At 37.8% G+C, this 27,450-nt stretch overlaps 1 protein-coding gene across 1 annotated transcript in view; it reads left to right on the top strand.

Annotated features, from left to right (window-relative positions):
* The window catches only part of LOC105225782 (cadherin-23), a 34,670-nt gene that overhangs the window by 4,069 nt on the left and 3,151 nt on the right, over window positions 1–27,450 (top strand). The window contains exons 2-17 of the mRNA XM_011204399.3: window positions 19,306–19,654; window positions 19,725–19,876; window positions 19,973–20,671; window positions 20,732–21,117; window positions 21,187–21,387; window positions 21,445–22,240; window positions 22,303–22,614; window positions 22,677–22,773; window positions 22,832–23,328; window positions 23,708–23,865; window positions 23,933–24,114; window positions 24,206–24,618; window positions 24,858–24,990; window positions 25,068–25,995; window positions 26,057–26,448; window positions 26,521–26,662. Of these exons, the coding sequence (XP_011202701.2) occupies window positions 19,375–19,654; window positions 19,725–19,876; window positions 19,973–20,671; window positions 20,732–21,117; window positions 21,187–21,387; window positions 21,445–22,240; window positions 22,303–22,614; window positions 22,677–22,773; window positions 22,832–23,328; window positions 23,708–23,865; window positions 23,933–24,114; window positions 24,206–24,618; window positions 24,858–24,990; window positions 25,068–25,995; window positions 26,057–26,448; window positions 26,521–26,662 (5,768 nt within the window). The 5' untranslated portion in view covers window positions 19,306–19,374. The remainder of the gene's footprint in view (window positions 1–19,305; window positions 19,655–19,724; window positions 19,877–19,972; window positions 20,672–20,731; window positions 21,118–21,186; window positions 21,388–21,444; window positions 22,241–22,302; window positions 22,615–22,676; window positions 22,774–22,831; window positions 23,329–23,707; window positions 23,866–23,932; window positions 24,115–24,205; window positions 24,619–24,857; window positions 24,991–25,067; window positions 25,996–26,056; window positions 26,449–26,520; window positions 26,663–27,450) is intronic.

Genomic DNA, 27,450 nt, shown 5'->3' with positions numbered 1-27,450 from the left:
CATTGATGCTTTGCACCGCTTTCCTATTATAAAAAAAAAAAATTTTAAATACAACACACCTCTTCCTTCCTCTGCGCCAGTGGAAAGACTTTTTTCCTTTGCTGGAATTTTCTATCGATCCACAAGGCAAAATCTCACCGACCGTAATTTTGAAATGTTGGTATTAAAAAAAGCACATAAAAAATGAATTATGTTTTCCTAATTTTGGTGCGGCATAATTAGAAGTCTCTACTCAAATATATGGTTTATTTTGAATACATTGCCTCATACTGCTTCAGCTTATACATATATGTACATACATAATCTTATTTTTATTCTTCAAGAAACAGTGTTATGTTACTGAAAAATGTTTATTATCACTAAGGGTTTTCACTATCACTAAAGATTTTCACTATCACTAAATATTTAGTGGTAGTGCGATTTGTTTTTCACTATTACTAAAGGTTTAGTGATAGTGCAATTTGTTTTTCACTATCACTAAAGGTTTAGTGGTAGTGCATTTTTTTTTTCACTATCACTAAATTTTCAGTGATAGTGAATTTTGCTGTTTAACTACCACTGAAGAAGTAGTGCTAGTGAGACCTTATTGCATTTATTTTTTAGTGCACTATGCCCAACCCTGATTTTCGATCTGCCTTGGTGAGGTTTTTTCGGATTCGGTTCAGCTTAGTTCATCAATATTCAGCCGATTGATCGCTTGTCGTAAGGGTTGTAAGCATAGATCCAAGACTCTACACCAGTAATAATATGTTTCATGACATCCTGGTAGTCGGAAAGCATTGTGTCACAGGTGTTAACGCGACACTGTTTTTTTTCGAAAAAAATTAGTGATTTTGGACCCAATCTTGCTTTCACTTATCTTAGAGCCAAATGATCTTTCAAAATAGTTTTATTTGATCCTTCCGATATTCCAACGATGTCAGTAAGATCTGTGACTGTTAATTGCCGATTTTCAAGCAACGATTCCTTTATTTAAATGAGAGGTTGATCATCAGTTGATCAGTTGAAGGATTCCGTTCGTGGTCAATACGTTCTGCACCACATTTTGGCACCAGAAATTTTATACTGAACAGGAAATTTATTGGAACTTCTTTGTTGAATAATTGCTCATCGTAAAAATCGCCGAATGCACTTTAAGTATTTCATAAAGACAAGCTTATACTAAACACTTATGATTATTTTGATGTGTCATTTGGCACGGATGTCACTGACAGTCATACGAAACTAGTAAAAAAAAAGTTTGTGCGTACGCGCTAAATTTAAAATAAAAAGTATTATTTTTTTGCTCATTGTAGTGCAGCATACCTGCTGTCTTCCATCTTTGCCATAATATTTTTATAGAGATAAAGAAATTTAATGCAGTTTATCTCGTGGTATCCCTCTCCATATTCAATTTTTCAGATGTGGTTATATGGATTGTGAAAATAAATAATTAAGTTCAAATTTTTGATATTTTTTTATCTTAAATGTTTTTACTTATTTCCTTTTTCCTTTAATATGTGTATTTAAGGCATAATACATACGTTTATTGGATTGATCGCTGCGAGACAACCTGCATGAAAATTGTATAAACGTCCAATAATCTGGTAATGTTGACGTGTATAAATGGGTAATCAAGTTAAAAACGAATTGGTGCTTTGACATTTTCCTAAAAGTCAATGTGCATTAAAAATCTCCTATTCAGACACCTGCAAATAAACAACTTAACAGGTGGAAATACGGAAGTTTTAGGCAAGTTATCATCTACAAGCAAAAAAATAAACCAGTAGTGTTTATGTTGTTGTTATATAAAAGCTGCTTATTAATAAAATATGTTGATTTGTAACGAAAATTTCTGCACCAGCAAGTGACGTAGTTTATGTACAATATTTACGGCGTTTTACGCATCACTTCGCCACCGACAACGACAGCTACACCGCTGTCGACGCTGCCGTCACTTCCGCTCGCTCCAAGCGCACAGTTCATTTCACCCCAACTTAAACACTTTGAGCCACTCATTCAGTCATTCATAAACGCAATAAATGTATATGACGTGCTCGCTTTATTTACATATGATCATTTAGGAATTCAGTATACACACTTGTCTGTATAAATGGTAGATTCACGCAGGTGTTTTTAAACCAAATTGCTGCCTCTTTTGTCATTTCAGCGTTTCCGTAACCGCCAACAAAGCATCCTCAGCGGCCAACTGTCAAGTTCAGCGCCGGCGCTGTCGGTCGTTACGTTGGAGTTTATGCTTTTCGTTACAATTCGTATGGGTACGGATGTTGGTTGTTAGTAATTTGTTATTATAGCCGAGCGTAACATGTCGCTTAAAGGTTTTCTTCCCGGAATATGATTTTTAGCAGCATGTTGGAATCGGAACATGTCAAAATTGCCAAATTTGTCTGACTATTCTTAATGTATATCTTGATATTCATTACATAAGTTTTATCTTGAAATCGGATAAAAATCTAAGAAACTCTTTCGCTTTATTGACTACCTAGCTTATACCAAAGTTTAATGTTTATATCTTACAAACTACTAAAACTATACCAACCAAACTTAATGGAAGCAATTCATTTTAATATTGCATGATACGGTATGAAATAAAAATAATAATAATAAGAATCGGTTAAAACTGAACGCCCCTTGGCACCATCTATTATTAGATGAACTCTCATATTTCAGCAACATATGCATTTTTAAGGTAATTTATTTTATAGTTTTGTTAACACCTGATAAAATTGTGCAATGAAAATACTGTTATCATTAAAAGAGCTCGTAAATCTGGATTTGTTACTCCTCCGATACCAACCCTCCGTTGAAGTCTCTGAATATCTGCAACTTACTTTTAATGAATTTTGGTTATGGCAGAGTGAAAGAAGAGCCTAAAAAATTGTGTCTCACAAAATCATTGACTCTTATCAAAAAGTTAAGACTATCGGTTCATCTAAATTTAGTGCTATTAAAAAACGTTATCTCGTTATATTTACTTCCTTACGTATATACATACATACTTATCCTGGCTAAAGAAAATATTTAAGAATCAAATCTCGACGCATTAATTTAAACTATTTTCAAACTTATTTCAAACGTTAAAAAACTTTTCAAAACACCATCAGCACTTCGGAAGAGACTACAAAGCACTTAGGTAGGAGAAGAAAATCTGTTCCGCTTTTCCATATTTCAATTTGCGTCCGAACATATAGCCTTCTTACCTTCTTTTTATTGAATTTTTAAATAACATCAGCAACGTCACTGCTGGCACCGATAATAGCCACAAGGTAAACAAACCAACAAACGAAGGAACACAACCGATGCGCTGCTATGATTTCGACTCATAGACCACCTCATCTCATTCCAACGTATCCAATGGAGAGCGCTACTTAGGGTAATAAGTAGTGGCTTTTTAGTATGAAAATTAATGTGTTATATGTAAAATGTGTTGAATTCTTTTACCATCGCAATCTGCACATGTTTATTCACATATAGTTACGCTCAGAGGGGCTTTCGGAAACACACAAAGCTTTAATTTGTCCGTCACACTTGAGATAATTTCTAGCAGCAGTTTCTAGCTTAATTATTTGCATCTTTGTGGCGGGCAGTTGTTTTATATGCTAGAAAGAATTTCAATTGTTTAGCAAATTCAGCGAAAGAAATGGTCGGTGGTAAAAAGAAATTCACAAAAAAATTAGAGCAATTAGAGTAACCGAATTGGGTACAGCGCGGTAAATGAGAGCCCAACCATATCGTACAAGCCGAATAATGAAGACAAGTTGAACTTTTCCTCAATCATATACGACTGACTATAAGCTGCCGTTACAGGCCACGTAGGGGTGTGTATATATACATATGTATGTATGTCATAAGTATGTAAGTAGTATCATCTTATAATGGAGTGGCCTATGATTTGCGAAGCATAACTGTTTTTTGTGTGATGTCATTAGCACTTATTACCACCCATCTTAGAGCGAATTTTTGTACGAGCACACGTTTAGACAACCAAACATATGCAAACATGCATACCATATATTTCAATTGATTTCCTGAAGAAATTGTCTGGGATAAATTTATGTGTAGCTTGTGATGCGAAATATGACCGTGTTAGATCGACCCTAAAACATACTAAATTAGATTTATTCGATTTTCTTTCTTAAAAAGGTACTATTAGGTATAATTATGCAAACTTTTTCATTTATTATATGTACAAGGTTCATTCGAAATATAATTTGTTTGTGTGTTTGTGTCATTCTACACTACATATATGTGAGCACTTCTTTTTAACGAAACAAAAGACAACAACCTCAACTTTTGCTTGGAGAAATCTGGCAATTACATACATATAGATTTAATTAAGTTAATCAAAGACAAATGTCATTAAGCAAAACGTGCGCAGGCGTAAGTGACGCATGTCACACCTCTATATATCGTCAATTTAGGTATGCAACCGCATACATAGCATACAGAAACACATAAAGTGAGTACTTCTATAGATATAAGTTGGCATTTTTTAGTAGTTGTTGTTAACATGGCGGTAGTAGTTAGAAAAAATTGCTCGAATAATATTCACCGGTTAAAACTTCGAATCCGTTCCTGTAACTTAGGCCCTACAACATGTACCTTATATTAGATATAATATAGTACTTGTATATTTTGGAACTACGGAGAGGGAGGTTCATATCACTCCTTTGAATAAACGTTTGTCCTTTTCTTAGCCAAACACGTCTCAAGGGTTGAACAATACAGCAGCTGATTCCTCCGTAAATATTTTATCGCTCGAATCATGGTTGTGTTTTCCTACGCCCAATGCAATCTTTTTTCAAATTTTATTTTTGAAAGTAGCAGTTTCATTTCGGTACTGTTGCGTTTGTTGCCAGATAACTGAAGTCTTTTCCGTACTTTATTTACAGATATCACTCATTTTAAACAATTTTTTTTTGCTTCCCTTGGAGTAACCAGTGTTTTCTTTTACTAAGGGAAAACAATAGCTTTATCTTAACTTTTTGATGTCTCGTTATTCTTCCTGGCTTATTATCTACGGTTCCAGCTTCTGGTCAGACTACCTCTTCACATATATAAAACTCGCATTTAAGGACTTTGCATTTTTTAATAATCCATTTGGAACCTTTAAGATATTTCCTTAGAAAGGCTACTTCAAAAAGTTTTTTATAAAAAGCATTAATTTTTATTATATCACGGTGCGACGTGACACATTAATAAAATCGAAGAAAGCTGACAGAATTTTATGGATTTGTGTCGCAATTAAAAATATGCAAATTTGCAAAAAACATCGCAGTTTTCCACGAATTGATCGCACAACAGAAAAAGTTAATTTTTCAAAGAATTGTACATGTGTATGAAGAAAGAGTAGGATGATATTATGGAATATTTTTAATTGTGTCAAGAGTTCGGATACTTTGGAGTGGCTAAAAAATAATTAAATTGTAACTACTCATTTTCATCTTGTCTCGCATTTAAATGACTTACAATTTTGGTGACTAGAGGATGTTTCTCTTTCCCTCTGTTACCGTTTTCAGAGCTGGACGTCGCTATACCATTCTGGGACAATATTGGAAAGGTCGCATTCACGGGAGAGTTAATGCGTTATTTGTCGTAACCCACTCTTGAAGGTACAAAAATATTATAATAAGGAAAGATGGGGAACTGTTAATATGTTATATCAAAAAGACATTATTTCTCAGCAAAGGCACATTTATTGATAAGGTTGGTATTTCATTGGATTTAAATGTTTTCAGTGTACATGTTTATTCCAAGATGGAGTACATTCAACTGTGAAGTTATGATTATCAAGCTTTCTACTCTACCCTATATCCAAGACGCGGGTGTGCAGGCCGTTTATTTACTTTATAAACAGAACTTGCCACAAAAAGTCTCCGTACACTAGATCAAATAATATATAAGAAACACGAAGAATTTGTTATATTTAAAACAAATATTAATATCTTTATTTCATAGATTCTATTAACATACCGATATATATTTTCTCAAAAATAGCAGAATAAGTCTCCGTACATAACATAATTAATCAGTTATGGTAATCAGTTTTTCTTTAAAAAATATTTTTTAATAGCTGGTAGGATAACCTCTTCGCTTGAGGACTTCTGCAAGTCATCGTGGCATGGAATGGACTAGCTTGGATGTGGCCTGTGTACTGATTTTACCCCATTTCTCCATGATAACGTTTTTGAGTATTTCTTTCGAGATAATGCTGTGCTGGCGAATCCTACGCTGGAGCAAATCCCAGATATACTCTATAAGGTTAAGGTCTGGTGTGGCGTGCACAACTGATGCTTAGTGGTGTAGAGAAACCAAAGCTTTACACTGTTTGCTGAATACTTTGGATCGTTGTCATGTTGAAACCCAAAATCGTTACCAAGCTCCAACTGTTCAACACTGTCCTTCATATTTGTTTTCAAAATATTTAAATAAACATATGTATATAGAACCTTTTTCCAAATTTCTGAAGACTTATTTATATTAAGTATATACTAATTTGTAAATATCAATAGTCTGTTGCGATGGCAGCTGTTCCAAGAATAATGGACTGCGATCACGCACAGACTCTTATGTCGCTTATTATTGGGAAAATATTTTTTGGTGTCGCTCGTATGAACTCAATGAGTGTCCCCTTTGCATTCCCTTTCTCATCACATTCTCAATTTTATGAACGAGGTCCACAATAATATTTTTGTTTAGCTAATTTTTATCCTTATTTTTCCTTTTCGAAGGAATGCAGCGAGCCGATAAACCATATCAAATGAAAACGTCCCTTCATATTTCCCTGTTCTAATCTAGCCTACAATGTGTTTGGACGACAAAAGAGTACTCGTGTGAACGCAGTCTTACCGACGCGCCTCTTTCACTATTACAATAACATAGTTGCCTTATACAGGTATCACAATGCTAAGGATCGCAATGCTAATGATTTGCATGTATCATAAATACATAGGAGTTTACACATTTTCAAAATGATCGATTATTGATTTTCGCAGGATGCGGAAGTTGTTAAAAAGTTCATATGAAAGTACGTTGAAACCCGTAATATTAATTATGTAAGTAATTATTTAATACTCTAAAAGAAAGCCCCTCAGATTCTCAAAATTTCAAATCTAAGGTCCAATGGAATGATGTTTCAAAAAATGTACCTTGCTAATTTGATCGGACTGTCCTTAATTACTATAACAAATACCTGTCAATCAGTTTGTTTACAACAGTTGCTTAAGTCGGCTTACCTCTTTCTTGGTGCTTGAAAATCCTCAGCCAAGTGTTAGGGAAATGATACGAGAGCTCAACATCTCTCGCGAGTCTGTTCGAATGATTTTGGAGAATATTTTGGGTGTAAAATGCGTTCTTGATCGACTCGTCCCGATAAAGCTAATTTTTTCTTTTCAAAAAGAGTACCGAAAACAGGTCACTTTGGCCACGTTTGATCGTACAAATTCTCATCCCAAATTCATGAAAAGCTGCTAAAGAAACATGGGTTTATGAGTTTGACATGTAAAGTAGTCAACAATTATCGGAATGTAGGGAAAAACGAATCGAATTCAAAAAACCACGCCAAAGCCGCTCAAAACCCCAAGATGATGCTCATTGATTTTTTCGATATACGTGGTTTGGTGCATCATGAATTTGTTCCGGAGGGACAGACGGTCAATAAAGAGTTCTATTTGGCTGTATTGTGACGTTTGTGTGAAAACATTCGTCGAAAACTGCCGGAATTGTGGAAGAACGATTTATGGACTTTACACGATGATAATGCACATTGCGGCGTATGCCGATGATATTGATATCCAGCTCTGAAGTTGCAAGTGCTTTACTTGCCTTTGAGAAGAGGCTCAATTGCAGAGGAGGGTACCACCTCAGTCTATACCGACGGGTCCAAAATGGACTGCGGAGTGGGCACGGGGGTATTCTCCGCTGATCTGGGCATATCTCTCTCTATACGTCTACCGAACTCGGCTAGCATCTTCCAAGCAGAAGTACTAGGCATAGAAAAAGCCTGCGAAGTTCTATTAGAAAATTACGGGAATATACATAAAGCAACTATATTTACGGATAGCCAGGCGGCCCTCCTGGCATTGTCTTCACCCATGACAAATTCCAGTATACTTCACAACTGCAAGAGAGCACTAAGCACAATAAAAGACAAGCTCCAGCTAAACTTGATCTGGGTTCCCGGCCACAGGAACATTTTCGGTAACGAAAAAGCAGATGAGTTGGCAAAGGCAGGAGCTTTCCTCAATGAATCCGAGGCGGAGCTCATACCGAGCCCGCTAGGATCGATTAAAGGAGAGATCAATAAACAATTTCAACAAATTGCAAACAACAGGTGGAAAAACAGTACAAAATGCGTCATAACTAAACAATTATGGCTAACATACGACAGGAAAAGAACCAACGACCTATTAAATAGGTCAAGAAAAAGTATTTACAGAATAACAGCTACCACAACAGGGCACTGGCCATTTGGGGTACATGCGTCCAAAATGGGTATGCCCTACAACGACATCTGCCGAAGCTGCGGAGTAGCAGGGAACAAGGAATCAATCCTCCACTTTCTCTGCGAATGCCCAGCTCTGGCACAGAAAGACACAAAACACTCGGAATCCCAGCTCTGAAAGTATTCGACGCAGTACCCGCCGGGGGAAGCAGAGGAAGGGGAAGGCCTCCACTCCTAGGACCAGTTGGAGAAGGACCTTGCTTCGCTTGAAATCTGCAATTAGCGCCACATAGTGGAAAGAAGAAACGATTGGCGCACTGTTGTGTTGTGTGTCGGCTGTAATCGTGTAAACGGTGTCTACGCCAGTAAAGAAGAATAATAGTGCACCATCGCATCGAGCCACGATTGTGACCCAATTTAACCATACCACCATCGTATTCCCCAGGTTTGACTCCGTAAAACCTGTTTTCAGTCGATCGAAGAGAAAAAACCAAATTCTCGGAAAGAGCTAAAGGCCATCCAAAATGTGCTTATGAAAAGTTTTTCGCGGACTTTAAAAATTATTAGCACAATTATATCAAATTGAGATTACTTTGAAGGCGACAGAAATAATATTGATGAATAATTAAATATCTTACTTTTATTTACAATTTCCGGATACTTTCTTGTCATGTTGTATATGCCGTACAAGAGTGCTCTACCAATTTACAGTGTTAAAGTTTCATAATTCACATTTGAGGTTCATATGTATGTAAAAGCTAAGGATAAATGAAAATGAGATTTTTTACCGAAATGCCTTTACCGTAATGATGGTGTCCATTTATTTTAAGAGGTTGCTCAATAAACGCACAGAGTATTTGCGGAAAAAATAAAAACAGCTTGCTTTGCACTATGTGCACCAAATTTATGTGTACATCAACAACAATAACAACTTATACACACAATTGCAATTACAAGTAAAGCACTTGCAACATGCAAAACCGCAGCAATCAACCGCATATACATACACACCTTTATATGCGATGACGCATGTAGACGCTGTATATACTGTGGAAATATAAAATTATAAACCAGCCGATAATTTCTTTGCACAGAATGAATGACATGATGATATTGTGTTAAACGAGCTGCATTTTGTACTGCAGCGTAGTGGACTGACAGTCTACCTAACCTCATCCAGTGCTCAGTAATAACGAAAAAACAGAAACAGATTAAGCGATACCAATGATGTCAAAATGCAACTTGTATACAGGCTGATCGTTGCATACACCTGTACAATAAAAACAGCAAACAACCTGCTCAACGCGCCAAAAAGCATTACTCAAATTTTAAATGAGCACTCCATGGACGGCCGTGAATATTACTAAAGCACTTGCATGTAATTGAAAATAATACAAAACAATTTGTTTACAGCCAAAATTACAAAGATTTATTAAGTAAGCTCCTTTTGGCAAAAATATGTTGTAAGTCACGCTGATTACTTTGGCACTAAAACAATCGAGATAAAGCTGCAAACGAAAGATGATAACGCAGTCCAAGCAGAGCATAGGCTATAGATAAAACCTAAATAAAAGTTTGCCAAACACCAAATGAATGAATAGTAAATTGCCCAAGGTCGTAGGCCCGTCATCACGCGCCAAAGTGGTCTTGATTGCGCCAGAGCTCAAGCGCGCTTTTGTAGCTGCTCGCCCATTGTATTTACATTGTACAAAGTTATATACAAGTACATACATATGTACTCATACATATTATGTATGTGCGTGCTGACTCTTCTCAGGCGCTTTTCTTATTACGTGCAGCTAACCGCCGAGTGACTGATTAGGCCAAGCGCGCCTTTTCGCAACTTTCATTTCGCTTTTCGTTGAATACTACACACACACAGGTGTTGTTGGAAAACTTTCAGCAAATTATATGCATGGAACAAGTAAAATAACAACAATCAATCTGTAGCATGTTTTTCTTTGTTTGCGAACATGACTCAAGGAATTTTATCATAATTTTATATAGACTCTAAGATCAATCAAAAATCTCGAGAAGTGATCGCGGTCTCGCCCTCTAATAAGTCTAATGTACGCCTACCTATGCTAGGACAATTAAAATGTATCATCATAAAAGTTATATTCGAAACTAGCAAACGCGCTGTTAACTTTCTTTACACTCAACTTTAGCACAATCTATTGTCGCGTGGTCGGCGTTAAATAAGTTTAATCTTTCAGCAATCAATCGAGTTGCATCGACCAACGACTTATAGTACACATTCTCTATTTTGATTTAATACTTATTGCCATCTTTCGTGTTAGAGTTTGACTCCACGCTCATTAAATTTTTTATCCTTGCAGGCGAAAAACTGGTGCAAATGGTTTTCGACGTCCTAATGTGAAGTGAAGATTCTCCCATCCAGACTGCCAAGTCTGGAGAATATGGTGGGTGTGGTAACACATTTCATACAAGCTGCAAATGCTTTTGGCAAGCTAACCAACCTGCATTATCTTAGAGGAACACTACACCTTTTATACTGATTACTAATGGCATCTTCTTTTTGAGTGCAACACCCAATTTGTCCAGCTGGTCACAATACTTTTCAGAATTAACTTCGTCGGGCAAAAGCTCGAAATAAATGATCGTTTTGAAATCCTATGAAACAGGCAACATATCATTTTTTTGGAAACCTTCGGCCTTCGATGTGGTTTGGGCCGGTTCATTCTTTTTAGGTCATGATCTCATAAACTTTGGTTTCTTCTAAGCAACCCACTTTTAGTCGCCAGTAACAATGCGCTTCAAATATTTACTTTTTCGACATTTGATAAGCAAATCACAGTTGTTATAATCGCGAAGTAAATTTCTTTTAGAACTTTTCTCTCGAAAACTCGCAACGTCGACTCATCCGTTGTTGACATCGTCCAAGCCTCTGCACCATGTAGCAGGACGGGAATTATAAGTGACTTATAGAGTTTGGTTTTTATTTGTCGAGAAAGGACTTTGCTTCTCAATTACCTACTCAGTCCGAAGTAGCACCTGTTGGCAAGAGTTATCCTGCCGTGGATTTCTAGGCTGACATTGTTGGTGGTGTTTACGCTGGTTCCAAGATAGACGAAATTATCTACAACTTCAAAGTTATGACTGTCAACAATGACGTTTGATTGATGACAGGAGATATTTCGTCTTGCCGTTGTTCACTGCCAGACCCATTTGTTTTGCTTCCTTGTCCAGTCTGGAGAAAGCAGAACTAACGGCGCGGGTGTTGAGGCCGATGATATCAATATCATCGGCATACGCCAGCAGTTGTACACTCTTATAGAAGATGGTACCTTCTCTATTTAGTTCTGCAGCTCGAACTATTTTCTCCAGAAGCAGGTTGAAGAAGTCGCACGATAGGGAATCGCCTTGTCTGAAACCTCGTTTGGTATCGAACGGCTCGGAGAGGTCCTTCCCGATTCTGACGGAGCTTTTAGTGTTGCTCAACGTCAGCTTACACAGCCGTATAAGTTTTGAAATCGACAAAGAGGTGGTGTGTGTCGATTCTCCTTTCACGGGTCTTTTCCCCGGTCTAAAGCCACACTGATAAGGTCCAATCAGTTTGTTGACGGTGGGCTTTAATCTTTCACACAATAGCTCGATAGAACCTTTTTTATGAATTGGGCATAGCACACTTGAATTCCAATCGTTGGGCATGCTTTCGTCCGAACATATTTTACAAAGAAGCTGATGCATGCTCCTTATCAGTTCTTCGCCGCCGTGTTTGAATAGCTCGGCCGGCAATCCGTCGGCCTCTGCCGCTTTGTTGTTCTTCGGGCGGGCAATTGTTATTCGAACTTCTTCATGATCGGGTAATGGAACGTCTGCTCCATCGTCATCGAATGGGGAACGCCTTCTCCTGGCGTTGTGCGTTCACTGCCATTCAGCAGGCAGGAGAAGTGTTCCCTCCATAGTTTAAGAATGCTCTCGGCATCGGTGACTAGATCACCTTTGGGGGTTCTACAAGAGTATGCTCCGGTCTTGAAACCTTCTATAAGCCGCCGCATTTTTTCGTAGAATTTTCGAGCATTACCCCTGTCGGCCAGCTTATCAAGCTCTTCATACTCACGCATTTCGGCCTCTTTCTTTTTCTGTCTGCATGTGCGTCTCGCTTCCCTCTTCAACTCTTGGTATCTATCGCATCCCGCACGTGTTGTGATCAATCGTAACGTTGCGAAGTAGGCAGTCTGTTTTCTCTCCGCTGCTACACGTCGTCCAGCGTCGTACCAGCTGTTCTTTTGCATTTTCTGAAAACCAATGGTTTCGGTTGCAGCTGTACGTAAGGAGTTTGAAATGCCGTCCCACAGTTCCCTTATACCGAGTTGTTGACGAGTGCTCTCAGAGAGCAGTGGTGCAAGCCGAGTAGAAAATAGTTCGGCCTTCTGTTGTGATTGCAGCTTCTCGACGTCGAACCTTCCTTGTGCGTGGCGTGCGTTTTTTGCTGCACAGAGGCGGGTGGGGAATTTTGGCTGCAACAAGATAGTGGTCCGAGTCGATGTTAGGACCTCGGGGCGCACGCTCATCTAAAACATTGGAGACGTGTCTTCCGTCTATCACAACATGATCGATCTGGCGAAGTCGATCAGCCTCAACCCATTTGGGGATGTTTCCTCGTGGAAGATGAATTTACCGACCGTAGTGTCAAAAATACCTTCTTTGCCCACCCTGGCGTTACAGTCGCCAAGCACGATTTTGACATCGTGGCGGGGCACCTCTCATAGGTGCGCTCCAAGCACTCATAAAAGGCATCTTTGGTTTCATCGTCCTTCTCTTCCGTCGGGGAGTGGGCGCAAATCCGCGATATGTTGAAGAACCTCGCTTTGACGCTGAGGCCGACACATACATAGATAATACTATTACTCTACTACTCCCATCTATATGATTTCTATCAGGTATTAAAAAAATATAGAATTTTTGTAAAGCAACTTGTGTTAGTTTACAAAAAAATTGATCATAAAGCATTTCGTGTCTTAATTAAGCATTGCTTTTTGAGAGAATAAGGGAAAACACTTTTGGACCATTTTTATACAATAAAGCCTTAAATTTACAAAAAAAAACGGCGGAAGCAAAGTTGTAGACCTAATAGTAACAAATTAACTTAAAGCACTGTATCAGCATATTGGGTACTTAGCGGCTTGAACAGTTTTGGTTCGATTGAGTCATAAGGTGGCATATCTCGAGATATGTGATTTGACGTAAAATGGGCGATGTCACGCAAATCGACCAATTTTTAACCCGGCTTCCACAAAGCCCTCTTATACTATTTCGGGGGTAAAATTTAATGTCTCTGGCGTATTATTTATGGATTGCGCTTTTAATAGTTTTTAGCAATACCGTTATATGGAGAGTGAGCAAGGTTATCACCCAATTGCATCCATTTTCACCCAGTTGGTAACAGTTCTTATAACATTTGCGCTTAAAGAATTTGGTTGTTGTAGTTTTAGTGGTTTAGGGGATATGTACATTCAACTTATAAGTGTACATTCAACTTATAAGTGTGCGGGGTCACGTTTTTGAAAAAACTTTTCCCACAAATGCCCCTTGCCACTACGAACACCTGTGCCAAGTAAGAGTTCTATATATTAATTTAGTGCTTAGTTATGGTACTTTATACGTTTTCGGTTAATGTCGTTTTGTGGACGTGGCAATGATCCGATTACGCCGGTCTTTTTTTGCCCAGGAACGCGCATATCAATTTTCATCAAGATATGTTAATTTTTGCTCAAGTTACAGCTTGCACCGACGGACGAATGGAACATACAACCGTTAAGTGGACAAAATCTTTTCGGTAAAGATGACAACTTTCTGTGCAGTACTGTCGAACTACTGCATCGGTTCATCGAAAATTGATGTAAAAGGCAAGAGATATGCAAAGAGAGCCGAGGTGACCATTTGACCGGCATTTTGTTGCCTTCATAAATGACATAAAAAAACAGAAACCTTATTCACCAAATTGGAGTATTTTATTTAATTTTAACATCACGTCAGGACTTTTTTATAGTAGGAGGAAGCATCGAAAGACGGAATGCCTACTCTCAACTCATATCTCTTCACCGGATTAAGTATTACTTCATGGGAAAGAAAGACTTTAAGTCTCATCTATCATGCGGACTAAATGACGCCAAATATACCGTATATGCCTTAGTATTGTTATAATTAGAGCTGACACCTTTCCATTTACCAGAGAGGACTAACACATGAGTTCTGTCAAATTTTCCATCGAAAAATTATCGAAAAGTGAAATTTTTAACTTACCCTTACATTTGAAAAACGAGGGCATTAAAAAAATTTTCAGAGTCATATCAAACAGTTCGGACTAAGTTCGTGATGGAATCGAAACAGAAAGCTTCTAAAGGATCCATGTCCACTCAGTATTTGAGTTAGGTGGAAGTTTAGGTCTCCGTGCAGTCTATCTATGCACAAATTAGTCTGTGGGTCCACCGTCCTTTGGTTGAGGTTTGCACCGTTTCTGCCACATTATGATGCTTTTGGTTCTCTCATTATACTTTTATATACTTTTTTATACTTTTATACCCAATGCCTGTATCCGTATTGGTGCTGCATACAGTATGACTGATCTCAGTGCTGTGAGATAATGGCGCATTGCCCTATAATGAGTGCTACTCTTTCTTCCACCTTCCTTGTGCTTATGAGCAAGACTTTCGTTTTCTGCTAAAACTCTAAACTCATGGTAGCAGTGTTTAGCCACCGCTACCACTATGAGGTCATCCACGTACATATGTGATTGCTTTCGTGATTTTTTGTTGATGTATTCTTAACACTCCGTCGTACATCACGTTCCATAGTAGAGTGCCTAAGACCGACCCATGCGGTGTACTATAGTGGAGCTCTGAGTATCTTCGTCTATGCCGAATTACAATCTCCTATTTTCAAAATAGCTCATTATAATTTTCAAGATACTGGGGTGACGTATTTCATATAGAGCTTTATTTCATATTTGAGGCCTTGATACCTCAAGAATGTAAATCAGTATAAGTATAATATTTTGTTATTGTTAATACCTTTATTTTTTCAAAGAAATGCCCATGGGAAGCAAATGCATCACTGTCATAATGCCTGAGAGTAGTAGTTAAAAATTTTTAAAAATTAAAAATTCACGAATAGTGCGAGTGCACATCAAAAATATATGAAAGTACCTATATACACACATACTTATGTATAGTATGCACATATGCTTTATAAAAATAAATATGCATTGATGCCATTTAATTGAATTCATAGAAATTCCCAGACAAGCGAAAGATGTGCTCGTATGTACATATACATATATACCTATGAATATAAAATATATAATGAACTCAAATGCAAATCTTTGCTTCTGTATTTATATGTATACAGGTACGAGTATATCATATATTACGGCCTAATTATAGGTGAATATTGAATGAAAAGGTTATATACATATTTGAACAGCAACTACAAGTGTGACTGACTTTTTAATTTATGAAAAGACGAGTACCTACTTATTCAAGCTTACCGTAATACATGAATATACATACATACAATAATACAAAAATTAACAAATATATTAAAACATTACATTACTTAAAAAAGCTCCAAACCAAGTTATACTTATCTGTTATACGAGTAAACGGGTGTAGTATAATGTGTTTTTCCTTGTAACGGTAATTACACCCAGACGCGTGCATTCGACATTGTTTTCAATAGAACTAATCCAAATTTGTTAACAAAACAGCAATAAATTATCACTGATTTTATTTCAACTTTGCTGAAAAGTGTGTCTTGCAGTTAGCCAAGGAAACGGCAGTCATGCATAATAAAGTATCAAAAAAGTATTAGTATGTATATAAAACAATTCAAAGTTGCGAAATCATACATTTGTTTGTTTGTCTGTGTGGAAATCATCTCTATTTGTCTTGGGCGCGCTTTTTGGACGTTTTCCGCTAACTAGTGGCTACGCATGCGCGTTAATCCATGTGCACACGTCAAGCGCGAATACGCGGTCAAGCACATATACGTGTTGAACATACATACAAAACTTACCGACCGTGCTGGAAAAAATTTTTCAGAAAATTAGTAAAAGAGTATTCAAAGAATATTCAATTACCGTACGTATTTTTTCGAAGTCGCAAATTTCTAATGCTATTGAGGTGTAATTCAAATAAGACACTGAACGTGCTGAATTTATAATTATAAAGATGTAAGGGACGTCTAAGGAGGATGGAGTCATGTGTAGAAGTTCACGTAAGTGAGGAAATTTCTCTGATTGCCATTCACTTGCGATTGGTTTCTTTTACATATGACTCAAGCAGTTCTCGTCTTCCGGTCTTAGACCAAGTGTGCTCTCGCTAGCCAGAAAACATCCGTTTGAAGATGAGCTAAAGTTAGAAGGTGATATATCTATTTTACAGGGTTGTGCCCCAATAAAAGGATCAAACACCCTCGGAGGAGAAATCCCCCTTTGGATGATGACCATGGCAAACGCACTAAGGATAACGATTTAAGGGCATGCACCTGGAATGTCCGGTCTCTTAATTGGGAAGGTACCGCTGCCCAGCTGGTTGATTTGCTCGTTAGAGTGAAGGCTGGCAGTACCTCCGCCCAAGAAATACGATGGACGGGACAAGGACTGAGGCGAGTAGGTTCTTGTGGCATTTATTACAGTGGTCATATAAAGGAGCGAAAATTCGGTGTGGGATTCGTGGTGGGAGAGAGACTCCGTCATCGAGTACTGTCATTAACCCCGGTAGATGAACGTCTAACCACAATCCGCATCAAAGCGAAGTTCTTCAACATATCGCTGATTTGCACCCACGCCCCGACGGAAGAGAAGGACGATGTGACCAAAAATGCCTTCTGTGACGGCTTGGAGCGCACCTATGAGACCTGCCCTCGCCACGATGTCAAAATCGTATTTGGTGACTTTAACGCCAAGGTGGGCAAGGTAAATTCATCCTTCACGATGAAACATCCCCAAATGGGTTGATGCTGATCGACTTCGCTTTGTTGCAACCAAGATTCGCAAAATTTTCAAATGATTCTTACATGAATTTTGAACACATGTTTATGATTTGAAATATAATTTTGGTATTTATGAATTATATCGACTTTTAACATAAAGAGATAAAAAGTATCGTATGTCCGCCCCCTGGTTCTAAGCCACCTCCTCGCCAAGTTTCGGCCAAATCGGTTCACCGTTCTTGAGTTATAAATTGTCTAACTAATACGGCTTCCTTTTATATAGATAATATTATATATATAGATTATTTGACATATTTTGAACGACTGAAATAAGTCGCTAATAATTCCCGTCCTATTGTATGGTGCAGAGGCTTGGACAATGACAACAACTGATGAGTGCTTTCGAATTTTCGAGAGAAAGGTTCTGCGAAAAATTAATGGTGCTTTGCGCATTGGCCACGGCAAATATCGCATTCGATGTAACGATGAGCTGTAGGAGATATACGACGACATTGACATAGTTCAGCGAATTAAAAGATAGCGGCTACGTTGGCTAGGTCATGTTGTCTGAATGGACGTAAACACTCCAGTTCCGAAAGTATTCGACGCAGTACCCGCCGGGGGAAGCAGAGGAAGAGAAAGACCTCCACTCCGTTGAAAAGACCAGGTGGAGAAGGCTGGCTTCGTTTGGAATATCCAATTGGCGCCACGTAGCGAAAAGAACGACTGGCGCGCTGCTGTTAACTCTACGCCAGTAAAAAAGAAGAAATTCAGGTGGAAAGCCAGAAATCAATTTATCGGGTATACATACAAACAGTCTATTAAAAGGTGGATCCTTAACACAGTTTGTGGGCATAACAATGATCGGATTCCGCCCATTTGCTTCAGCAACCCCCCTAAGGTTTATGCATGTACCAAGTTTCTCAGTTTTTGAGATATCTGTCTAAAATTTTGCACCCGTTCTTCTCTCACCAAAGAAGCTGCTCGTTTGTCGGAACGACCGATATCAGATCTCTATAGAATATAACCGCCATACAAATTGAACGATCGGAATAACATGCTTGTATGAAAAACTTTTCCATTTGATGAGATAATCTCGCGAGGTAACCAAATTCGATGCAATCTCCGAAGAAATTGTTCAGATTGAATCACTATAGCAACAGCTGCCGCACTATCTGACACATCAAAGTTCTTGCAAGGAATCTTTTAGACTTGTGACGGGTATTTTAGATTCGGTGCGGCCGAAATTAACGATTTTCTTGTTTTGATAAATCTTGATCACTTTTAAATTAACATTATATAGTACTATAATACTCAGTTGCAACATTTATGAGCGCATAAAAAATAGCACGTAAGCGTCAGTACAATTCATGCATTCTAAACATTTGTGTTATTCTGATTTAGACTTTATAGTATCTTCAGGTGTAGGGAATATGAGCTATAAACATATAGTATCATTTTAAAAGTTCATGTTGCTGAATTTACAAGAAAATTATATCTTTAATAATATTTTCGAATAAAAACTCCCACTACACACCTCAGACCTGCATATTATTAAAAAAAATCAATCAAAAAATAATTTCAAATAAGAGTAATCTAAAAATATGTAGATGGAAAGATGGAAATTTTTAGAGAGGGAAACCCATCCAACCATCCAAAGCCGGATCCATATTTTGAATTATTATTCTTCTCTTCATCTAATGGGAAAAATCAGTTTTATGTACATATGTATATAGTAAAAGATAGTAAAAGTCTCATGGAAATATCTGCCTTTCAAATTCCATTTGGAACTTAAGTCTTTCCATCTGCGTCTCGAAAGTCACCCGCTTTTTATAATATTATATAGACCTACCGATAAAAATCACCAATTTTCTAAAGTTACTCATATGATTTCGCATTTTCAGACGTGACTCATCATAAATATGTTCTTCTGACGAATATATAAAGAATAACATCATACTCACAACAATAATATGAACAACGAAAAAGACTCCCAACGTCGCCAGTACACTTTCAACGTGTACAGTCCACATTCTATAGCATTAAACTACGAAAATGCATTACCAAAGATCAGAAGAAAATACAGGAAAGTACGATTAAAATATAACAATTGTACATACTCAAGTTCAATTGCGTTACTGCTTTTGATCACACTGCAAGTGGTGACGTGTAACCGACCCCCAAGATTTGCCATCGACGGTGGCCAATCTGAAATCGTTTTACGACTGAAGGAGAGTCCGGAGACTGCAGTAGGTAAGTTAAATACACAATTTTATTCAGTTACTTAAACGAAAGACCAATTCATTTTATTCATTTCATATAGGTTCCCATATATATACGCTTAAAGGCGTAGATCCTGATAATGATCCTTTAGTGTTTGGTAAACGTCCATCGCATGACAGCGAAGTAATTCGCATTGAGAACACAGGCGATAATGAAGCTAATGTCTATTTGGCCAAAGAATTAGATAGAGAGGTTCGTAGTTAAAAATACTATTCAACAATAATATAAATATGTATGTTCATATTTTCTAAAAAGTGCTCACTACTTTCTTCAAAACTTTCACTGTAGTTACAAGACGAGTACTCCATAGTATTGACGCTAACAGATAACCGCTACAACGACTATAATTATGTCACGCAAAGTTTCTTACTATTAGTGGAGGATATTAACGATAATGCACCCATATTTTTACCATATCAAAGCGCCATAGAAATTCCCGAAAATAGTGACCCCGGTATTTTAACAACATTAGAGGCAACCGATGAAGATGAAGGTGCTTACGGACAAGTGGTTTACTATCTGCAAGAATTGGATGGCGACAATGATATATTTTCCATATCAACATATCAGGGCAAAGGTGTGCTTCGATTAACGGGCGAGTTAGATTACGAGACGAAAAGCTTGTACCAATTACGTGTGTTAGCCGTGGATCGAGCCAACCAGGGACCTGTCAATACTGGCACTGCCGCCATTCTAGTCAAAGTGATCGATGTGGGCGATCAACCACCCGAGTTTGTTCAAGTGCAGGCGATAGCACGAATAGCCGAGAATGCAGATATTGGCACGCGAGTATTGCAAGTCCGCGCCATAGATGGTGATCGTGGCATCAACAATCACATAGTGTATGAATTGGACGCAAATGAGCTGTTTGATATCGATCAACAGACGGGTGTAATCTATACTGCTCAAGAGCTAGATCGCGAGGACACTAGTCAGCAAGTAAATGGCGCCTATATATTGAAAATAACTGCGACAGAGGTACCACAGGTATGTATTATAGCGCTTTTATATGCCTATATTTTCCATGATTATTGTCACAATTTTCAGTTTAAAACTAGTGCATCCGACGAGACGATGCAAGTAAGAACAGAAGTCACTGTGATCGTGACAGATATAAACGATGAAATTCCGACATTTAGACAAACAATTTACCGTTGTGAAGTTAACGAGAACTCCCAAAGCAATACACCATTGAGTTTCATAGACGATGATGTGCAGAATATTGTCGAAGATCACGATATAGGCAATAATGGCACATTTCGTCTGTTTTTGGATCCACAAAATGACCTCTTCGAAATCGTTCCTGCTGTGGCAGTTAACGAGGCCAACTTTATGGTGAGAGTGAAAAATGCCAAAGCAATCGATTACGAAGAAATGAAGGAAATTAATTTTACACTATTCGCAAGGGAAATCGATGAGCCAACTAGATGGGGGTATGAAAAATTGTTTCATTGCCTATATGTATAATTTTTTATAGCCTATATGAACAACTTCTTTGTCAGGTCGGCGCATCTTCAAGTTTACATTCGTGATCAGAATGACAACTTTCCGGAATTTACAAAAGTAATATACAATACCACTATCCCGGAAAACAGTGAATTGGGCACGATCGTTACACGAATCGAAGCAACGGATATCGATTCCGGCGATTTTGGCACTATGGGCATACGATTTCTAAACCTACGTGGTGGCATTGCACATTTGTGAGAAATTAATTAAAATAAGTATCCGAATACTTGACGACATGAATATCTTTCTAGGTTACATCTCAATCCGATTACTGGTGTTATTACCATTAAACAACCTGGAGATTCTGCTTTCGATCGCGAAATTATTTCTCTCCACTATCTGACGGTTGAAGCGATCGACAATGTAGGAATTGGAAACCGTAACACCGCACAGATTATCATCAATATAGAGGATGTCAACGATAATGCACCGATTTTCGTACAGCGTCACTATGAGGCCAAATTGCTGGAAAACAAAGCCGATTTTGAAATACCACTAATTTTGGAGGCGCGCGATATCGATCTTAATGGCACCGAGAACAGTCAGATAACGTATGAAATTGTAGAGGGTCTTTATCGTGCAAATTTTAGTGTTGATCCAGAAAATGGCTTTTTGCGACCTTTGCATTCTTTCGACTACGAAGAATTACTTGAAAATAGGCGCCGAATACGTCGACGCGCCGACAATGGCGTGCGTGAGATCGATTTGTTGGTTCGTGCACGAGATTCTGGTATTCCTATGCTTTCTACTGTGGTGCCAGTGCTGATTTACATCGAAGATGTTAATGATAACCCACCTATATTTCAAAAGAATTTTTATGCGAAAACAATACCTGAAGATCTTCCAGGTGGCAGTTCCATACTACAGGTGATGGCAATCGATCGAGATGGTTCTGCACCGAACAATGTGGTTGTCTACCGAATACAAATGGGAGCGAGCGATAAGTTTATTATTAATTCGGAATCTGGCGTAATATCAGTTGCACATGGCGCTAACCTGGATCCGGATTTGTCGGAGCCAAAGAAACACGTGTACACTCTCACCGTGGTATGTGTTTTGCAAATTTCAAACATTTTTCAATTATAATCGAGGGAACTTGTAACTCTTAGCTTGCTTTGGATGGCGGTCTCGGAAATTCTCAACTAATGAATTCTGCCACAGTTAATATAACAATTAAAGATGTTAATAATAAACCACCGGTCTTAGGAGAGTTACCCACTATACGGGTCATGGAGAATACTGCCGTGGGGACACAGATATTTCAAGTTCACGCTGCAGATCTTGATGAATCGCCGATAATCCGATATCGCATAAATCGTGAAAATTGTGAGGCGCGTAATGAAGAGGGAACTTTTATCAAACTGAGTGAATTTGATTTTGTAAGCGCATTTGACTTGAATCCCATAGAGGGAACACTAAAGGTGATTGTCTAAACTGCTTATAAGCAGATTTAATAGCGAATAATATTCTTACTTTTTATTAGCTCTTGAAACTATTGGATCGCGAGAAAGTCGAGTATCTGAAGCTAGCGATAAGTGCTGAAGATCTCGCAGCTATAAAGGGTAAACAAATAGTGGAAGGTAAGTACTAACCTTTGTCCTCACTTAATTCTAAATGAAAAAAAATTTATTTTTTCAGCCTTTTTAAACATAATCATTGAAGACGAAAATGACAATAATCCGAAGTTTAAGCAGCCCTTCTATCGTAAAACGATTACTGAAAATAGTATTAACGGTGTTTTGATTGCCAATATACTCGCCTATGACGTTGACAAAAACAAAACAATTACATATTCGTTAGAAGGAAATCCCGCTATAAGAAATCTCGTACATATTGATCCGCAGACAGGAGAAATGGTCGTCGCAAATAAAATCGACCATGAACAATATCAATGGTTAAATTTGACTGTTCGTGCTTCAGATTCGGGCGTTCCATCGCGATCTGCACTAGTCGATGTGTATGTGTCTGTTTTGGATGAAAATGACAATAATCCGTATTTTATTGGTGGATCTAAGAACTATACAATAAGTGAAAATGTAGAAATAGGCGCTCGAATTGGCACTGTGCAGGCAAGCGATGCTGATTCAGGGGATTTCGGAAAAATCACCTTTCTTATGGATCGCATAAGTTCACAGGTACGATAATCAAAATTCGCCAGCAGGTACTACTTCGAAACACCAATTGTGATTGGGTCCTTCTCTAGAGGATCTTCAAGATATCAACATCTATATTCTCAGCATTGTTATTTGTACTTTAATATTTGAAAAATGTATTTTCTCTGCTTTCGTTCAAACCCTTTCGACTGTAAACCCGTGGTATTTTTTTAAGGTTTCCCTTTTCCCCATCAAATTCTTTTGCGTCATTTTTGAACAAACAAGAACTCACCAATATATTTATCTAGTGAACTGAGTCTCGCCAAAATTAAATCACAGAAGAATGAAATTAATGGAAAATGCCGCATGTGTTTTTTGGACAGATTATTTAACGAAAAACTTTCTTTCTTTTGGAATCTAGGGAAAATTCTCAATTGATGCGGACACTGGTGTACTGTCCGTCGCCGATAAATTAGATCGCGAAACGAAAGATTTTTATATGTTAGTAATCGAAGCATGGGACAACTACCAATTTGGATTCTTAGCGGGAGAAAGTCGCAATGCCTTCAAGCAAATATTGTAAGTAAGATTTGGTTTAAAAGCAAGCAATTATTTTAATGTTCATATATGTTTAAACTTTCTTAAGCATATCCATACTAGACGAAAACGATAATGCGCCCGAAGTTTTTCTACCCACAAGTTGTGTGCTTATTACTGAATATCATGAATTAAATGAAAAAATAGCGACTATCCGGGGCAAAGATGCAGATGATCCGAATTCACCAAACGGACGCTTGGAATTTCAAATAACGAAAGGCAATAAATACGGTTAGTAAAGTGTCTAATGTGTCCTACACATCATATGTTCCTAATCACACTGTAATAGCTACGGGACCAACTAACTATCTTTTTTCCCAAGATCTGTTTGAATTGCATCAGACCGACGATTGGACTGCAAATATTTACGCACGCACACCTTTACGAAACAAATTTGGCAATCACACAATCACGATTACCACTCGAGATCTAGGTGTACCCTCGAATATTCTTACCAAAACTTTGGACATCTGTATATCAGATTTCAACGATCATTCGCCTGTTTTCGTTACCCCTTTGCACAACACGACACTGCGAATACCTGAGAACATTACTGTGGGTTCCCAACTGCTGCAAGTGGTGGCCACCGATGAGGACATTGGTATGAATGCATTAGTACGATATCGATTGAAACCCGATCCATTAGGCAGCTACAAAGTATTTGACATTGATAGTGAAACTGGGCAACTATTTTTGAAGGAAAGTTTAAACCGTGAGAAACAGAAGATTCATGAGGTAAGATAGCTAAGTACGGCTTTTGTCATTTAATATCAAATAACAAAGGCCAAATAATCTCATTAAAATAATTTTCTTTGATATGCATTAATGTCGATGAATTTGCATATCGAATATCTGCCAAATCACTTGCGTATTAAATGTTGGGTTCCGCCATCACCACCTAGAAATAAGTTGGTTGTTTCTGTAACATTTCACCAGTGTTTTGCTATTACTCACACTTTCCTCTAAACTTCCAGATAAGAATCGAAGCATACGATCAGGGCCTTCCCACATCTCTAAGTACCGACTTAGATTTGACAATATATATAAGAAACGTAAATGAATACGAACCACAATTTGTGGTGGATGAAATAAACGTCAACTTTACAGGTTTGTTTAAAAAAAAAGTATTTTAGAATTCAAAACTTCGTTAAAAACTACATTTTGGTCCATATATATTTATATAGAGCATGCTGATCCTGGATCGGAACGAGTTAAACTACCCGACACAATAGATAAAGATGAAGTAGATGATCTTGATGATCCTCCTAGTTTAATTTGTTATTTCATTGTAAAAGGCAATGAACTAGGTTACTTTAAACTTCATCCCGAAACACACATACTCAGCGTCGAAAAGGAGCTTGATCGTGAAGTAATTGCCAACTATTCGCTCTATGTGAGAGCCACGGAGAATTGTGCAAATGGTATTTTTCAAACGAATCGTCGTTCAGATAGCTTCGTAGGTAACAATGCTCCCACGCAAATGAAGGCGAATTTCGGCCGGAAACAGGCAGGCTTTTTGCGAAATGGAGAATATTTTAATCGATACAAGCACTCGCGAAATTTGCGCTCAATAACTGACGACGAAACTCAAAACGACGACTCTTATGAGTTCTCCAATGAGAATAATAACCTCACTAGTGAAGAGGTTCTATTATTTGATAGTACAGTGGTGCGCGTACGTGTGCGCGTATTAGACATTAATGATAATCCACCACATTTTCCCACAAAGGTTTTCACTGGTGGCATTACCACAAGTGCCGATTTCGGAACACAGTTTATGCGTGTGGAAGCTATAGACCCAGATGAAGGAGTGAATGCGAAAATCTCTTACTATATAATTGGTGATATCAGACAAACTTTGTCGGAGGGCTTAGAAAATGTTAAAAAGTCACCATTTCTTGTTGATCACGAAACGGGTAATGTGCAATTAAATTTCGACCCACAGAAAGGAATGAAGGGTTATTTCGATTTTATGGTGCTAGCAAACGATACTTTGGGCATGAAGGACGTAGCTCATGTATTTATCTATCTACTGAGAGAGGATCAAAAAGTGAAATTTGTTTTTCGGCTGCAACCGGATGAATTGCGACAGAAAATTAACGCCTTCAGAGAGTATGTTCATATTAATTATAGTATTTTATAATTTTTGAAAAATAATCCAATCCTTATTCAGTATACTTAGCAACGTCACTGGCGCAATAGTAAACATAGACGAAATTAAGGTGCATGAAAATAAGGATGGCTCGGTTGATAAGACCAAAACTGATCTATACATGCATTTGGTTGTAAGGGAGGATAATTCTATATACGAAGTGCCTGAAGTGTTAAAGCTAATCGATCTACATATTGAACATCTGGACAATCTTTTCAAAGAGCTCAATGTCTTGGATACGCAGGCAGCGGAAGCTGAGTTGCTTATCGCCGGACCACCGAAGCCAATGTTTGTTTGGTTGATTTTTACGAATTTATTTTTAGCCACTTTATTAGTAGTAACATTGGCACTGTGCGCCTCCCAGCGAAAGGGTTATAAGAGGCAATTGCGCGCCGCTAAAGTAAATATATTCCGTAAGTTATATTCAAATATCTTGTCTGTAAATACTAATTTTGTTCAAAATCATATACGAACATTCTACGTAGGAAACTCGTCATTATCACTGCACAACAACACAGAGCCAGCAACACGAGTGCCCAACACGAATAAACATAGCGTGCAAGGCTCAAACCCGATCTGGCTGAAGAGTTACGAAAATGAATGGTTCAGAAATGACGAGAATCTGAGGTAAATATTCAAGTTTCACCAATCATAAATACAGATCTACGGATCTAAGGTTTATGTACTTAAAAGAGTTGATTCATCTATCAAAATTAAACTAAAACTCTTCTAGATTACCAAATTGTAACAAAATATTTAAGAAAGTTGTCTTTATATTTTATGTTTTGGAAGCCTTTATTTTGCAATCTGCCAACTCACAACTTTATCGTAAAATTTAACATTCTTGATGTTATACATACTCAGATCAGTTTGGCGTTGTTTACAGCAACCTGAAATATTCAGCTCAGCCAAAAAAATTAATTAAATCGCAAACATTTTCGTACGATTATTTTTCAATTTTTGACGTGGATTAACTCGGCAACAGTGCATCAATGAACTTAAATGAATTTGGAGATGAAGCTCCATCAGAGACCAGTGTTTATCAGTAGTATGGTGAATTTAATCGAGGTCGTAGATCACTCCAAAGCGAATTTCGTGAAGGTGGTGCAAAATCAGTTGTTGTCCCGGAAACTATTTATGATGTGTGCTAATAAGTGCAATATCGTAATGTGACCTATCGTTAGATTAAGACAACTATACATTGTGGGACTAGCATACATTCAATATTGCATGAACATTTAACTGTAAAAAATTCTTTTCTCGGTGGAGCAAACACGAATTGTCAATCGCATAAAAATGCGAAGCGGTGTTTCGAAACACGGCTCGGACCGCTTTGTATCGCATAATGATCCCGATGTTTTACGATGGGCCGAATCTAACAAAACAACCATTTATTCGCGAGTTGTCTTACAAGA

This window comes from Bactrocera dorsalis, chromosome 2 (genome assembly GCF_023373825.1).
Source record: "Bactrocera dorsalis isolate Fly_Bdor chromosome 2, ASM2337382v1, whole genome shotgun sequence".
Classification (NCBI taxonomy): Eukaryota; Metazoa; Arthropoda; class Insecta; order Diptera; family Tephritidae; genus Bactrocera; species Bactrocera dorsalis.
Note: the sequence above shows the minus strand (reverse complement) of the source record. Positions and strands in the feature narration are given on the sequence as shown.